The 16,462-nt window shown below is 56.2% G+C and overlaps 2 protein-coding genes across 2 annotated transcripts; one reads left to right on the plus strand and one right to left on the minus strand.

Annotated features, from left to right (window-relative positions):
- Positions 1–2,722: 2,722 nt before the first annotated feature.
- On the minus strand, positions 2,723–11,832 carry SGCA (sarcoglycan alpha). The gene is made up of 10 exons (XM_027094582.1): positions 11,776–11,832; positions 10,774–10,896; positions 10,517–10,671; positions 10,252–10,324; positions 9,711–9,909; positions 9,122–9,284; positions 8,015–8,223; positions 7,787–7,813; positions 3,182–3,374; positions 2,723–2,875 (listed from the first exon to the last, which is right to left on the minus strand). The coding sequence occupies exons 1-9, from the start codon at positions 11,810–11,812 to the stop codon at positions 3,194–3,196; spliced, it is 1,167 nt and encodes a 388-aa protein (XP_026950383.1). The 5' UTR covers positions 11,813–11,832; the 3' UTR covers positions 2,723–2,875; positions 3,182–3,193.
- Positions 6,551–7,078, plus strand: LOC113613697 (spermatid-specific linker histone H1-like protein). The gene has a single exon (XM_027094583.1). It carries the CDS (start codon positions 6,551–6,553, stop codon positions 7,076–7,078), a length of 528 nt encoding a protein of 175 aa, XP_026950384.1.
- Positions 11,833–16,462: the final 4,630 nt, after the last annotated feature.

Genomic DNA, 16,462 nt, shown 5'->3' on the forward strand with positions numbered 1-16,462 from the left:
GGCACTGGAGGCGATCAATTCTCAGGAGGGGAACACAACAGCTATTTGTCCTCGGCGGTGAGGGACTGGGGTGTGACTGCCAGGTGGAATCTTGCCCCCTTGCCCTCCCCGCGTGCTGCCAGCGTGGCTGGGAGCTGGGAGCCCAGGCACAGCTCTCTGTCCTCCGCAGTCACGCCATGCCCCCAGCCCCTGTCTGGGCCACTTCCTCCCGGCCAGCAGCCAGGCTCCTGTGTGCTCCTGGTAGCTGAGCTGGGAGGGAGGCGCTGCCAGGATCCCAAGGCAAAGTCGCGCAGCAAAGGGAAGCGTGGCGCGGGCCTCGGACTCTCCCGTCCTGGCCAGCACAGGAAGAGCGCATAGGCCCAGGGTGGCAGCATGAGACTCGGAGAGGGCGGTCCCCTGCTCACGGGGTGGGGGGCAGGGATCAGGGAGGAGCCACCCCAGACAGCCAGCTGACCGAGTGGAGCTTCCAATCTGAGCAGATTCCGTGCAGCTCCAGGTTTCAGCCAGATGAGGGGCCCCGGGGGAAGGAAATTGCACATGAGAAGTCGGAGAGTCCATGTGGTTGGGGGTTGTTACCTAAAGAGTTCTTCAGCCAACAAACGTTTATTGAGCACATACGCGGTGCGAGCTCGGAGCCTCTTCCTGCCTCCACAGATGCTTCTGGGATTAACTAACTAATGGGTGTGGGGTGGCCAGCAGGGAAGGGGGAGGCACCCACAAGATAACAGTAGAAACTTTGGCAATGGCCTTGCTCACCTCACCCCCTTTGCCCAGAGAGGAGCAGCAACCTCCTTAAGAGCTCGGAGTGGCCCAGACCTGATGGCTTCCCTTCACATTCCTTCTGAGCAACCTTCCTGAGTGCCTGCTGTGTGCGGGCGCTGCACCCCCTGGGGGCACACAGAATCCTGCCCTCCTGGAGTTTACATTCTAGGGCCAAAGCGGACCCCAACAAGGCGCTCCTACAGGGCACATCCTATGGGAGAGCACGGAGGCTGGGCAGAGGGCTCTCTCTGAGCAGGGGAAAGGCCTCTGTAAAGACCTGCCATTTGGGCAGAGGCCAGAATGACTGCACTAAGGGGAAGTTGTGTGGACATGGGAACTGGGGGTCCCCGGCAGAGGGAAGAGCGAGTCGAAGGCCCTGAAACAGAGTTGTGTTAGAAGGCAGCGCGGCTGGGGCACACAAGCCGTGGGAGGGGTGGTGATGAGGTCAGAGGGGTGGACGGGGTCTCTATGCCTGGCCAAGAGTGTGGATTAACTCTCGGTGTCACGGGAAGGCAGAGGAGAGTTGACAGCAGAGGGGCGAGACTCCCTGATTTTTCTTGTTAAAGGATGGGCCCAACTGGTGTTGGAGGCGAGACTGAAGGGGCAGGGAGGAGGCAGGGAGGCCACAGGGAGGCTGTTGTGGGGGTCCGGGGTGAGACCCTGGAGCTGGCCTGGGAAGGTCGTTGTGGAAGCCGTGAGATGTGGATGGATTCGGGACATTTTTTGAAGGTGGGGATTCTGGGAAGTGAGAGGAAGGAGAGCAACTTGGGGTCCTCGTGACCCCCTTGCCTATACATTTCTGAAGAGCGGGATGCAGTGTTCAGAAACTCGGCCTCCTCTGGGGTCCTTGGCTCTGGGGGCATCGCCATTAGACCGGGGGCTGCCCTGCCTGTTTCAGCCTCCCCTCAGCCCCCAGGTTGGGCCCTTGCCTCCAGGTGAGAGAAAACTCCCATGCATCCCCCCTACCTTCCCCCTCCACACACACACACACACACACACACACACACGGGGAAAAGGGGTGATTAAGCATCAGCTCCAGGACAGCGGGTGGGGCCCAGGCCTAGTGTGAGGGGCGTAGAAAGGGGTGGCGAGGCCTCAGGGTGGGCTTGCCTGTGTTCTCTTTGAGCTGCCCCCGGCGTCAGGGGCCTGGGCCAAGAGGCCCTGCTTCTCCCTCCCCCTCCTTACCTGGGTCCCCTCTGGGGCTTAGTCCCTGGCCTGTCCTCCCCAGGGAGCATGAGATGTGAGACGGGATGTGCCCTGGCTGGTAGGGGCAGGGGTGGAGCCGCTGCTTTGGTTGCAGCCACCTGAGAAGAGCAAGCTGTGGCCGCTTCCTGGTCAGCCAGTCTCTCCAGGGCTCACGTGGGGACCAAGCTGAGCTGGTGACCCCAAGCTCAACAAGGGCTGTGCAGCGTCCTGTGGACCTCGACCCTGTCCCTGAGGAGCGCACCGGGAGGGGTCGCTGATCCGGGTCACTGATTCAGGGTCCTGCACCCCAACCCCCTCTCCATATCTAGGTTACGACTCCCAAAGGGACCTCCCCCCAGGAGATCTGGATGGGTGAGAGCCTGGATCTCCGGCTTCCAGAGCCCCTCAACCCTCCAGAAGGCGGCGTGGAGGTGGACATGCCAGGTTTGAAACCAAGCTCTGCCACTTGCCTGCTCTGTGACCTTGGGTAAGTCACTCATTGTCTCTTGGACTCAGTGTCCTTGTCTATAAAATGGGGATGGTGATCCAGGTATCCCTCGCCATTAGGTTCATGGGAGGATTAACATCAGGGCTGCATATGCAGGTCCTTCGCTCTTACTTGCAGAGAATTTGAGATACGGCCAAGTGCCAAGAGTCCAGAGGGCAAGGCGGCAGCTCCTGGCTCCCTCGAAGGGCTCCCCCAAGGCAGAAAGGGAAGCAGAGGCAATGAGGGCTGGGAAGGAGGCTGCTGAGAGGAAGGTACAGCAATAGATGAGCAGAACAGCAGGTTTTATTCTGGGCGACCTGATCCCAGATACCCTCAGCCCATCCCATCCCATCCTCATCTCTCTGCTTATTCCAAGCCTGGGGTCCACTGGGACAGGAGTTGGAGTCGGAAGGAAGGATGTGGCCATGGGTCGTGGCTGCTCTGTGCGTGGGGAGAGAAGGGAGGATGAGGCCAGGGTTGGAACTGGAGCGGCAAAGAGAAGAGAGGGTGGGGGTCTGCGAGGACCAGGCCCCGGTTCTCCTGCCTTCCCCACCCTGACCCTCTGAGTCCAAGTGCTTGGCACTGGGGCCCACACACCTGGCACTGCTGAGCACCCCCCACCACTGCCTCGGAGGGGCAGACAGGTCTGTGTGCCCTTTCCCATCCGCCCCCCTCACCTGCCCCAGCCTTGAGACGGAGGCCACCTTACTCCCAGAAAAGAGGCTGGCACTGCCCAGCCGGACCCACCTGTGTGGGCCCTCAGTGCTGGTCCAGGATGAGGGGCACCCGGGCGCTGTCCACTTGCGGGGGCAGCCGCTCGCCTGTGCGCACGTTGAACATGGGCAGGGTTGAGAGTGGCCGGGGCACCTCTCGGCTAGCTGCCATCTGTCGCAGCTCCTCTGTATTCCCACGGATGGTGCAATGGTGGACCATCTGGATACTGGGGACACAGGGCCAGCAGAATCATCAGCTCTGGGAGTCAGCACCCACTTTGGGGTCCAGCCTGGCATTATCTCTGAGCCACCCTGAAGTCTTCCCCACCTACAATGTGTGGGGAGACACACACGGGATGGGTGGGGGAGGACAAACAGGAAGTTCTATGGTGTCAGCTTAGTGTACAGTGGCTGAGGCATGGGGTCTGGGTGCAGACATCCTGGATTCAAAGCTGTGTGTCCTTTGAAAGTTGCTTAACCACTCTGTGCTTCAGTTTCCTCAACTGTAAAATGGGGATAATAATAGAACCTACCTCCTAGGATTGTTCTGGAGATGAAATGAGAAAATGCAGGCTGGGTGTTTAGAAAAGTGCCTGGCACATGGTAAGAGTTCCTAAGATACTAAGACATGAATAGATACCTACAGTGGTATTTATTACCAGAAGCCAGTGTTTGCTGGGCTCTATATTGTTTTTATATTCTGATGGTGATCCCCTGTGTCCCTTCTGGCAATCAGTTCCCTCTTCTAATATTCTCTCCCAGCACCGAACCTCCCTCCCCTCCCCGTCATCCCCATCTTAGTCTGGCAAATCTACCTCCTTCACCTTTTCCTAGATTTGCCCAAGTTCTTTCCTGCTGGGCTTTGACTGCCTATATTTTGGACCCTCAGACCTGGGCTCCACTCCCTCTGTAACTTGACCCCCTCCCACCCTGCCCCAGGCTGTCCCCAGCATTGCTTAGCGCCAGACACACACAGAGTCTTGCTTCCTGTCTGTGTTTCGGACCAAGGCTCCTTGAGGCTGGAATGAGGTCCCACCCTCACCGGACTGGAAGCCCCAGCAGCGCCCAAAGGACTGACTACCACCCCCTTTAGTAAGTCCTACCTGAGCTCTAGCTCCAGTTTCCCCTAAGAAGGCTGAGCCTTCTTCTCATCTGACGTTCTCATGGGCTTGCTTTCTGCTGTCCAGGAGCAACTTCAGTTCGTTTTGAGAAGTAGGGTAGGGCAGCACAGTGGTTAAGCATGAGAACCTGCTTTGGGTCTGAGTGTGAGTTCCACTGCTTACTGGCTGTGTTACCCTGTGTAAGTTACTTAACCTCTCTGTGTCACCATTTCCTCGACTGTAATGCAGTTGTTGTATGAATTAAGTGAGTTGATGCAGAAAAACATTTACATCTACTAGTCAGCATGCAGCAAAAGATAGCTATTATTGTGGGGAGACTTCCATGGCTATTATTATCGTTGGTGCTGTTTTATTGTAGTAGGCCCACTGATAAACTTGGCCTCCAGTGGAAGGATGTTTCCGAGCCCTTTTACATGAACCCACCCACATTTGTGGGCTCAGCCTGGAGACCTTTTCCCAGACTACCTGGTTGCTGGGTCAGACAAACAACAGGGACTTTTCAGTACAGACAATAAGAACTGGTTTTCTTAAAGGGGTGGGGGCCCCAGGCAGGGTGGAAGCAATCCTACTTACTGCTGGATTACTGATCAAATCTGGGAGGAGGAAATGATCCCTACCCATGCCCGTGTCTCAAGTCGTGGACACAGTCTCCAGCTAGAGCCTGAGAGATCAGACTACAGAAAAGTTTTTCTAGCTTCCTACTGAATGTGCCGGGGAGGGTCAAGATGAGCTATTGAGTCTGGAATTTGGCAAGCAGAGTTGTCCAAAACACAAGTTTCCATTAGCAGGCAAGGGGAGGCTGAGAGGGGACGGGAGCAGGAAGCGTGTGGCAGCGGAGGCAGCCTGGCAGGTAATGATCCCTCCGGTGGGGGAGGCCTTAGTTGATGGGCCTCCTCCCCACTCCCAGCCCCACATCTGGGTCTCATTACTCTAGTAACACACACAGGTGGAAAAACGTTCTGCGGACAGTTTTCCAGAGCAGCAGCAGAAGTCAGACCCGTGGTGCCCTCCTCCGCAGTCCTTCCACATCAGCACTTGGGCAGAAAAACCAACTGGCAGGCATTCTCCCTCTCCACACACACGCACGCACGCACGCACGCACGCACGCACGCACAGCCCCTTGAGCCCTGATTCTGACACACAGATCACAGGAGAGGGTCATTGGGCTGGAGGTTGGGCTAGAGGAAGTTCTGACCAATAAAATCTGACGTAGGTGAAAAACAGGCAGCAGAACCACAATTTTGGATCATTTGAAAAATGAACCTGAACAGGCAGAAAGAAAAAAAATAGGCTTTTGTAGAAATAAATCAACACAAAATCCAAACCAACAAGGGCTGATACCACGCGCACGCGCGCACACACAGGGTAAAATTGCTTATTGACTCGAAACTGATGGAGGAAGCATAGTTTCCTGACACCAGCAGAGCTAGAAAGTTGACCCAGGAAAGGCAGACCTGGTGGAAGTAACTGGCCAGAAGAGAATCCCCGCAGTGGCAGGAGACGACACTCATCAAATTTGGCACAGGCCCCCAAATTGAGAAATAAAATCCTCCTTGTAAAATTTACATAGAAAATCACTGATCCCAGTGGGGGAAAATTCTACCAAATAAAAATGAAAGCAGAAAAAAAAGCAAATCTTTTTCATTGCTTTGTGTAAAAAGTTGATCAAGGAATTAAATCGACTTAGATAGATCAAGGAATTACATTTGTGTTCACTCAGGAACATTTATTCCCCATAAAAATTCAAAAACGTTGGTATAATTCTGATTCTAAAAATGTATTGTTTAACCCAATGGATTTATATGGTGCGGTCAAAATGGGGGGGTTAAGGCGCCCTAGAGTCAGCTGGCGAGAACATACACACCCCGTGGGTCCACCTGCTTGGCTCACTCAGCCACAGCCCTTCTCCCCAGGCTCCCTGGCACGTCAGATGCCCACACTACCTGGCGTCTGCCCCACCCAGGGGGGAACAACGGGGCTACTGTGACCCTCACAAGATTCTGGTGACCTCACAATGCTCCCCTGAGGTCACCACAGGGATAACCTTACCACCCTCTGCACCTGAGGCACAGCTCTGCTGAGGCCAGCGTGGGTGACCATCCTTAGCCCTCCTTCTGGCCACCCAGGGAGGGCAAGGCTCCGGCCAGAGCCCTACAGGGAAGTCTCTGAGGGAACCAGGAACAGGGACGCACCTCCTCCACCGAGGAGTAACTCAGGGGAGACTTCCAGCCACCATCCTGGAGGTCCTCGCACCCAGTTCCCTTCACTGGCCCCAGGAAGAGATGAAGAAAGACACTTCGCTGCCACCCCCATCTGGGCCCTTGGCCTCAAACAGTGCCCTGGGTGCAGTCCAGCAGGCCAGCACGTCCGGACTCCCGAGCAAGAGAGGGACTGGGTGCCACACCTCCTCCAAAACCCACCGGAAGCCCAACATATCCAAAGTGATCCCGGGGGTCATGGCGAGCAAGGGGGCGCGCCAGCGCGTGTCCCTGGCTACCCTGAGGAAGGCCGTCACCGCCAGCGGCTGCAACATGACCCGCAGCGCCTGGCGCTCCAAGCGAGCACTCAAGAGGCTGGTGGACAAGGGCACACGCAAGCAGGTGACAGGCAAGGGGGCCACAGGCTCCGTCTTCATGGCCAGCAAGCACGCCTCCAAGTTCAAGCCCGAGGCAAAGAGACGGCAACGGCAGCGGCAGTGGCAGTCGGGGCAGCGCCGGCCTGGGCAGCGCCGGTTGCCCATGGGCTCCAAGCAGGGGCGCAAGAAGCTCGCCAAGGGGGTTCGCAGGGCGGCCAAATGCTGCCACAGTTAACCAGGAAGGCTGGGCAAGCAGGGAGGGCTGCCAGGCCCGCCACAGGCTCAGTGCAGTGGGGATAAAAGGAGCCTAACATTTCACACCTGCCTCCTGGAATCTCTGGGGTTCAAGGGAGAGGGACAGAAAGAGGTCTGGAGGCACAGAGGACAGGTAAGGCCATGGGTGGGGAAAACCTGGGCAAAATAAGAGTGAGATAGATTTGGGAAGGGCTGGAAGGATTGAAAGCACCCAGATATTAGCTGGTCCAACCACATCATCTTGCAGGTGAAGAAACTGAGGCCAGAAAGAGTCACAGTAACTGTGTGGCAGAAAGCAGCCTGGAACCCAAGTGTCTGACTCCCAGCGAACCGTGGTTGTGTGTGTGTGTGTGCGCGCGCGCACGTGCACGCGCTGGAAGCCTTTTAAGTTGCTTTCTAAAGTTGCTTCTCAAGCCCTTTCTCCCAGGGTGGCAGCAGATCCCTGAAGCTTGGCTAGGTCCCCTCTCCTGTCCCACTTTAGGCTCCTCCATGGAGACCAGAAAATGAGAAAACCAAGCCAGGACAGGTCGGGCCCAGCGCCCAGCCAGCCGAGGGCTGGAGCGCACAGGCCGAGGGTAGCTTCATCATCCCAGAGTAATTTGGTTTGTCTGCTGCTCATGGAGGTTGGAGGGTCCAGCCTGCTAGTCTAGGAGACCTCCCACCCAGCCCCCAGATTTCCCCTACTCACTCAGAGGTGGCCAGGTCTCTCTTCAACCTGGAAAAACAAGGGAGGGGATTAGCTATTATCCACAACCCGTCCCAGTGCCAGGCCAGGCAAGGGGCCCTTCCTCCCTTCCTGGCTGAGGACTCTGCTCCCTGAGGGATCTGGGTCCCCACGTGGCACCAGTGCCACAAGGAATCCCACAACGTGAGCACCAGACCCAGTGCCCTCCCTGCCCTCAGCCCCCACACTCACCGTCCCTCCCGCCGGCAGCACATAACGTAGGCCAGGAGCAGGGTGAGCAGTAGGGCCACCAGCAGGGGCACCAGGAGGGTGACCAGTGCGTCGGTCAGGAATTCTCGGGCTGTGGCCTCGGTGGGTGGGCAGAAGAACGGGTCGTGCTCCAGGATCCCATCACCTGGCGTGGGTACCTCGTCTGCCGGCTCTGGCACTGACTTGTCCACCTGCTCAGAGAGCCCAGGGCTGACCCAGGAGTGGATGGCCAGACACAGAGAACACAGGCGCAGGGCAGGAGTTCTGGGGCCAACCTGCTCCATGCAACTGCAGGGATTCCTCCTGCCTGGCCTCCCCCAGCTCATGTGACCAAGCAGAACAAGCACTGGTCTAGGTGCCAGGAAAGAAATTCTAGGAGAGGCAGGACCGCACAACGGTTAGAGCACAGCTCTCATGTCTGACTGCCTGGGTTTGAATCCTGTTTCAGACAAGTGCTATGCTGCAATGACTTACCCCTAGGTGCCTCGGTTTTCTCATCTGTAAAATAGGGACGCTAATAGTGGTACCTGTCTCCTGGGTGGTTGTGAGGATAAAACATGTTGATTGCATAGTGCATTGCCCATGGCAGGTGCTCAAGAATGTTGATTACCAGTTCCTGCCTGTGCTGTCGGTCAAGTCACAGGAAGGGTTCCTAGCCCTGGGAATAAGATCTCTAGGGACCCTAGACCCCTCAGCTCAATATCCCAAAGAGCAGTAGTGAGCATCTTTGGTTTATAACATGGGGGTGAGAGCTATCTGTCCCTTATTTTAGGCCAATTTGCTGTGACACCTTAGAGGAAAATAGAGCTGTCACACAGAGGCCCCAGGTGGAGAAAGGAGTTTGGAACCATCCTGCGGGAGTGATTGTTCTAGCTGTTCCGTTGGGCACAGCTGGGGCTCCAGGAGCGGGTGATCCCTTGTCTGGATCATGGGCTCTGTTGCCCTCTTGTGGAAGAAGGTAGAACATGTGTGTGCGCACGCGCGCGAGTAGATAATTGAAGAAACGGAAATGGGATGGGATGGGGATGGAGGAGACCGTGATGGGGGCCATGCCCCGCCCCCACCCCTAGAACCAGGGTCCCTCCTCACCAACAACACGTTGCACCAGTCAACTCGGAAGTGAGGTGCCAAGGTGTCATAGCAGGACAGCAGTGGAGGCTGGCCCTGGGCACAGCGAGCTTGGCTGTCCGGGGATGCCACCATCTTCAGGCAGGTGGAGAAGGGTGAGGAAGAGCCCACCTTGATGTATACCCTGGGCCCAGACAGAAACCACTATCAGAAAATTGGGGGTATCACTGGGCACTGGAGATTTGAGGGTTATGGTCACCCTGAGATCTGGGGTTATGGTGAGAGTACACAGAGCACCCATCTTCTGGGGCCTTGGCCCCCAGGAATGTCCTTTGATGGATGGATCTATCATGTCCTTATGGGCACCAGGAAGTGCAGAGTTCAGGGTAACTAGGGTTTGGGCCCAGGAAGGGCAAGAGGGAGGAGATGAGGGGGTGGCCAGAAGGAAGTGGACAGTGATGTGATGCTGGGAAGTAAAGATGCGCACGGTGAGCGTGCAAGTGGTAAAGCCCCACTTGGAAGTTAGGGAGACCCATGTTCTATGCCCACCGCCTAGACAAAAGGCAAGCTGCCCCTTCCTCCAGGAAGCCCTCCTGGGCTGCATGCCTACCCTTCCTTGCGGCCCTCGATAGGAAGGGGGACTCGGCCCCCACGGTCCAAGGCAGAGGTGATGTTGAGCAGCTGGAGTTCCCCTGGCTCCCAGAGCCCCCCCAAGGCTGTGAGGAAACGGCCGGCAGGTGTCGAGGGCAGCACCTCCTCTACATCATGGCTGCGCACCAGGAACTCAGCCTGGTATGGTAGCAGGGGGCCTGGGAGGGCCAGGTGGGCACCTTAGGCCGCACCCAGCCCCCAGCCCTGCGTGGATCCTTCCTAAGCCTCCCCCCATCCAAGCTGGTCCCCGTGTCCCCTCAGCTCCCTTCCTTCCTCCCTAATACCCCCTATATCACAGACCTCAAACGCCCTTCCTCCACACCCACAGCCTCAATTACTCGCCCAAGCCTCCACCGTCTATCAGCAGAGCGGCCGAGAATACAACTCCAGAGTCTTTCCAGGGTGCCCTGCTCCCCACTACTCACTCTACACCCGCCTTCCAGGGGAGATCCCCCAAGACTGGCATTGGTGGGGTAGGGGTGGGGCGGGGCTGGCGGTACCTTCTGGGTCTCCAATCAACAGCACCAGCCTATGCCGGGTGGTGTCAAAGCTGTCCCGATTGTAGGCTGTGACCTGGAGGATGGGGTAGAGGGCTGAGAGGTGGGGTTAGGAGAGAACCTAACCCCTAACCCCGGGTGGTGCGGCTGGGCCTGGCGGGAGAAGACTGAGATAGCCCACCAAATTAGAGGCATGTGAGTCACGTAGATGAGTGAACGCCGGGTCCCTGTTGCAAGCGACACAGCCCACTGGGGCCCCTACTGGTACCTCGATGACCTGGCGTCCGCGATCTGCTGGGGTGGGGGCGCCATAGAGAAAGCCAGGCTGGTGGGGGCCGCGCTGGGCGTAGCGGAGCCACCTGGGCAGGTCTGGGTGTCCCTGGAGGTGGGCGTGGTAGGTGATAGGGACGGTGGCTGGGACAGCTGGCGGAAGGGAGGAGAGGGATTGGAGACACAAGAGGAGCCTTCACCAGCCCTGGGCCAGGCGCCCCCAGCCCACCCCGGTGCCCCTCAGGCCCCTCTCACAGACGACGAGCTCAGGAAGGTGCAGGAAGTTTTCGCGATCCAGGGTGTGTACAAAGACGCGGCCCACGAGCGGGTGCAGGGTGGTCTGCTGGGCCTCGGTGCGCCCCAGCCCTGCCAGGAGACCTGTGGGGACCCACGACCCCCAGACACACGGCCCAGCCTCAGTCCTGGCCAGGGAATAAGGTCCCCTTTTCCACCAGCCCCTAGTGGCCCTGAGGGAGTGGAGACATGTGTGAGAGGAGGCAGATGGATTTGCTGGCTCCCAGGCAGGATGGGTTGGGGCCCTGGCTGTGCCGCACACTTTAATCAGTGACAAGACCCAGACCTTAGTTTGCTTTGGATTCACGGAAGCCCCTCACTCCTCATTTTGGGCCTCCATTGAGGGTCACAATGGGCAGGGACTGATGTCTGGCTGAAAGGGGTGTGGGGTGTGTGAGTGTGTGTCTGTGTGTGCGAGTGTGTGTGTGTGTTAAGAGCACTTGGAAAAGACCCCCAAGCTGACTGTGGGAGGCTGGAGGGGGTAGGAGAGAGGGAGAGGTAAGGACCCCTCGGAGGAGGCAGGTAGCCATTCTGGGGCCTCCACCCACCTCCCCTAATAAACAGAGGGGAGAGGGCCCACACTGGAGGCCACTAGGAGCTGAGCAAAGGGGAGCCTGAGCCCAGAGCCCCAGGGAGAGGACCTGCCCCAGTGACCCTCACACTCTCCCAGGGCCAAATTTAGCCTGGACCCAGAAAGAAGCCAGCCCATTAAAGGGCCCACGGCGCTCTGGGCCTGTGCAGTTAGGCCCAGCCTAGCCTAGGACACCTTGCCCCTCAGAGTTCCCAGCCAGCACCCCATATCGCAGCTCCCAGCCCCAGTTCCCTAGAGCCCCATGGGCTGTGGAATTTACACCCCAAAGTCCCTGTGGCCCTTGCCTCACCCCGACCCCCAACCCCTCCCCTGAGGAACTTCTCACCTCCCCCCCAGCCTGGACCTCTCCCCTGAAGAAGACCCCAACTTACCCACAAGGAGAGAAATCCAGATTAGCACTGCTGCCATGGCTGTCCCAACCTGGCCCTGCCTGTGAGTGACAGAGACAGGAGCAGGGAGCAGGGAGGAGGGAGGAGGGAGGAGGGAGGGGGAAGGACGGGAAGATGTCCCAGAGCAGCTGGGCCCGGCTTCAGCCAGCGGGACCCTCCCCTTCCCCACCCAGAGCAGGCACTAAATCTAGGGTGGACACCCTCCTCACAGAGTGAGGGCCCTCCAATCATCCCCTTCTTAGGGCCAGAGTATATTTTCTAAACCATCAACCTGACTGCCTGAGGCCCCCCTTAAAACCCTAATGGCTTCCATCGCCCTGAGCTCCGCAGCGGCTGATGGCTTTCAGGCCCTGCCTGTACCTGGCCATCCTGTCCAGAATCCCCTCTCTTCCTCCTTACCCCCTCCCCGCACACACACACTACCCCAGGCTTCTGCCCTGCCTCCCTCTGCTGCCCCACAACCTGATCATCTCTCCTGAGTATACACCCCTTTGCACGAGCTCTTCCCTCTGCCTGGAGCTCCCTTCCTGCCCTAATCCTACCTTTCATCCTACCTTCTACTCACCTTGCAAGACGCAGCACAGGCATCCTCTCCTCTCTGAAGCCTTTCTGTCCTCCCTCCCGTGTGGCACAGCTGACCACACAGTGTTGCGGGGTGGCCTGGGACCTCATGATCTTTGCATCCCTGGACCTAGCCTAGGGCCTGGCAACTAGTAGGTGTAGGGGGCGAGGTGACAGCTTCATGAACAGCACGTGAGGGCACCCATTCACCCAGCCCTCTCCTCAGACTAGGCACCCCCAGCATGCCCCCCAGGTCCGGGAAGAGAGAGAGCCTTGGACAGAACCAACCAGGTAGAGACAGGGAGTAAAGGAGGCCTGCAGGCCTGGACATGAATCCCACCTTGACCCATTCACTGGAGAATATGGCCTTGAAAAATCATCTGCCCTCCCTAGGCTCTGTTTCCACGACTACAAAGTGGCAAGAACAGTGCTCTCCTCCGGGTGTCCTTGTGAGGAATCCACAAAATCGTGAATTCAGCACATATTACAGAGCACCTGCTATGTGCCAGGCACTGAGGGGGCAGAGATGAGCAGCCCCTACTCAGGTGGAGCTCTCACGTCAGCAGGTGATGACAGCTGCCCTCTGCCTGCTACTGTGCTGAAGGTTTTACATAGATTTACATATAGTAACTCATCCCATCCCCACGGCCGTTCCATGAAGCAGGTATTATCTTTGTCCCCATTTTACAGATGAGAAAACTGAGGCATGAAGGGTGTATAACTTTCCTGAGGCCACACCATAGACAGCTGAATGTATGTAAAGACCTCAGCCCGGTGCCTGACTCAGTCCAGGATGCCGCCAACGTCCTTGCTGGTGGGGTACCCGTTCCCCTTCCTTCCTGCGTCTGCCGAAGGATCTCAGTACAGGTGTGATGGAAGCGGTGTGCCCTTCTTTCCCTGGACCACCCATTCAGAACAAGCAGAGGGGCACTCTCCCCAGATGCCCTGAGAAGGAGGCAGGGGACTGTGGGTGCCAGCGTTCCAAAATCCTCGGTACCTGTGTGAGCATTCTTCCTGGGCCTTGAGACATAGGGGGTTGCCACCTCATCCCCATAGGCGAATGCCCCAGGCAAGGACATCTGGGACCTGCCCTGAGTCAGCCTGAGAGGGAAGGTGTTGGCCTGAAGATTGGGGTGACCGGTGGGCATGTTACTCAGTCCTTGTCCCTTCCTGTCTCTCCCCACATGACCATCCCACCTGTCCTTGGATAGCCAGCAAATTCCAGAATGAGTGTCCACTTAGGCTCTCAGACAGGGCAGGGTATGTCCCAGAGTCACCTTGGTACCTCTCTGCCTTCTCAGAGATGGAGGGCAAGAGGAAGAAAGGAGGCAGAGGAAAGTCAGAGGGCTCTGGGGGAGCAGGCAGAGGTGCCAGAGCCTGGCTAGCTGCCCAGGCCTCAGCCCCTCAGTGGCTCCATGTGATTCCCTCCCTCCCTGGCTGCTGCCTCTCCTGCTATTTTTAGAGCCACCCAATCACACCCTCAGCTGTCTTAAGGTGCCATTGCCCGAACCCAGTGCCACCAGGCCCACTGAGGCCAGCCTTTCTTACTGATCCTTCGCTCTCTCCCCAAAATCAAGGGAACCAGGGACTGGGCCAGGAGGCAGCTGGAAGTCCCTTGAAAGTCTCCTCTGCCCCACAGATGACCTCCCCACCTCAGAGCTGTCTAGATTGCAATCTGCTCCTATAACACTGAGTGCCTTCCGTTCCTTGAGGCTTAAGGGTGGTGGTGGTGGGCGGGTGTCACAGGGCCTTTAAACCTATTCTGGAAATTTTAAAATAAAACTAAAATATATAGAATAATATATTGAGCCCCCGTATATCAATCAGCCAGCTTCAACAATGATCAACTTACGGCCAATCTCATTTCATCTAGAGCCCTCCCAGTTAATTTCCTCTGTCAATATTTCAGTGTGAATCTTTGAAAGATAATGACTTTTTAAAAATATAATCACAATTAAACTACCCAATGACATTATTTTACCATAAGGTTAATAATAATTCCTTAATATCAGATCTATACTGCTCAACTTTCCAATTTCTCATAAATGTCTTTTTTTTTTTTTTTTACAATGTACTTGATTGAATCAGGATCTATATAAGATGCACACATTGCAACTGATCGATAAGTCTCTTTGAAATCTCTTTAAATCTTTGGAGTCTCCCTCCAACTAACTCTCTGTCTCTCTCTGCCCTTGGGGTAACCAGGTCATTTGTCATGTAATTTCCCAGTCTGGATTTTGCTGATTGCATCTCTACTGTGTTCTTTAAAATATTCCTCTGACCTCTGTACTTCTTATAAATTGTATCTCCTGGACATTGTTTTTTCTTGTAAATTGTAGTTGGATCGAGAGTCCTGATCAGGTGTGTATTCCACTTTCTTTGGCAAGACCACTTCATAGGTGGTCATAGGAGCCCATCTTGAGCTCCTGATTTTGTCCTATCCAGCTGAAGCACCCATCTAGGTGAACTGGAGGGTCAGTTCTGCACCTGGGTTTTTCTCAGCCTTGTCTCCAAAAGCCCAGCCCAGGTTCCCATGCCTCTGCTTTACTCCTGCTACTCCAGCCCTGACCTCAGCTAGCTGATTCTCTGTCCCTGCTGCTTTGCCTTCCGCACCTGTCTCCCCAGCTTTCTGCCCCATCTTGGCCCGTCAGTGTCTCAGTTTAATCCCTTGGGTCCTTTGTCCCTGTCTCTCCCCATCTCAATGAATGTTTGCTGAATAAATGAATGATTGATTGAATAATATATCATCTCCCCAACTCTCTCATTCCACTTCCGTCTCTATGAACCTGTTTCTTGATCTCTGAGAGCCATATTTTCTTCATCTGCATCTAAAACGGAGGGTTAGATGTTGGCATGAGGGACAAAGGAAAGGGATTCTCGTCATTGTGATCTGACTGTCGCATCTGCCTCCCAGACTCCACCCACATCTTTCTCCTGCATTCTCTTCGCCGCCTCCAGCACTATAACAAAGGGTGCGATCTGACGGTCTGCCACGAGAGGGCGCATTCGCCAGTTCAGGCCCGGACTTGCGCCTGCGCATTATGGGGCCCGAGCCGGGTGGCCCGTTGGAATGGCAACAGAGAGCCCCGCCCCAGGCTACGGATACGCGTCAGAGGTGCTTGCTAAGCTCGGCGGCTAGAGGGGGCGACGGAAGAGGGGACCCACGGCCTCTAGCCCTTGCTCGTCCTCCCCTTCCGGGTCCGGAGGATGTTCTTCCAAACAGGGAGGAGAACCCGCGAGGAGGCAGGGCACTGGAGACAATGCCCTGTTTCCCACTCTCTCCATCATTTATATCATTTCTCCGACTTGAAACACTTCCATTTTTCCCCACCCCCACGACGTTTGGGGACACCAGCCTGAGGACCTAAGTGTACCCAGAATCTTACCCCCCTTTTATCGGTGAACTTCAGTCTTCAGAGGGGTTCCTTGAGCCTCGTGGCCGCCCAAAGCTATCAATCATGAGTCTGAGCATGCCAGAGACCATCCCTGGCCAAACTTTTTAGCTTAGAGGAGAAACACAGAAGGAGGGGGACTGTCTGAGGCTTCACAGCGCAGTGTTCCGCACAGCTCCATTGCTGCACTTGGAGCTTACAGCCCTTCCCTTTCTGTAAAGTGGGGGCAATATGGGTCCACGAGATAACGGAAGAAAAAGTGCTTTGTAAACTGTAAAGCTCTGGAGAGAGTAAGGGATCTTTTATTTATAACAGTGCAAGGCAGGAGCCGCCCAGGGCCAGCCCACTGGCACAGCCCAGGAGCTGGGAGAGGTCAGATTTAGAAGCTACCACTCAGCGATAGAGGATTAGGAAATAAAAGAAACAAAATCTCACTCTTTTACCAAGGACCTGCCAACATGGGCCACGTTCACACCAAAACCGTGAAGAAGGTGGCCCGGGTTGTCAATGAGAAATAATACAAGTTCCTGGGCAACGAATTCTGCACCAACAAGCGTGTGTGCGAGGAGGTGGCCATTATTCCCAGCAAGAAGCTTCGCAGGGAGAAAGCAGGCTATGTCACACATCTGATGAAGCAGTTTCAGAGAGGCCCAGTGAGAAGTGTCTCCATTAAGCTGCAGGAGGAGAGAGAATTATGTGCCTGAGGTCTCAGCCCT

Source organism: Aethalodelphis obliquidens, unplaced genomic scaffold (assembly GCF_003676395.1).
Source record: "Aethalodelphis obliquidens isolate GAN/ISIS:26980383/991018 unplaced genomic scaffold, ASM367639v1 scaffold89, whole genome shotgun sequence".
NCBI lineage: Eukaryota > Metazoa > Chordata > Mammalia > Artiodactyla > Delphinidae > Aethalodelphis > Aethalodelphis obliquidens.

Excerpts from the sequence above, each read along its gene's own strand:
- LOC113613697 (XM_027094583.1), top strand. The coding sequence starts at position 6,551 with ATGAAGAAAGACACTTCGCTGCCACCCCCATCTGGGCCCTTGGCCTCA.
- SGCA (XM_027094582.1), bottom strand. The coding sequence starts at position 11,812 with ATGGCAGCAGTGCTAATCTGGATTTCTCTCCTTGTGG. Across the intron at positions 10,897-11,775 it reads CTGGATTTCTCTCCTTGTGG|GTCTCCTGGCAGGGCTGGGG; the intron begins GTAAGTTGGGGT and ends GGGTCCCCACAG. Across the intron at positions 8,224-9,121 it reads ACTGGTGCAACGTGTTGTTG|GTGGACAAGTCAGTGCCAGA; the intron begins GTGAGGAGGGAC and ends CTCTCTGAGCAG.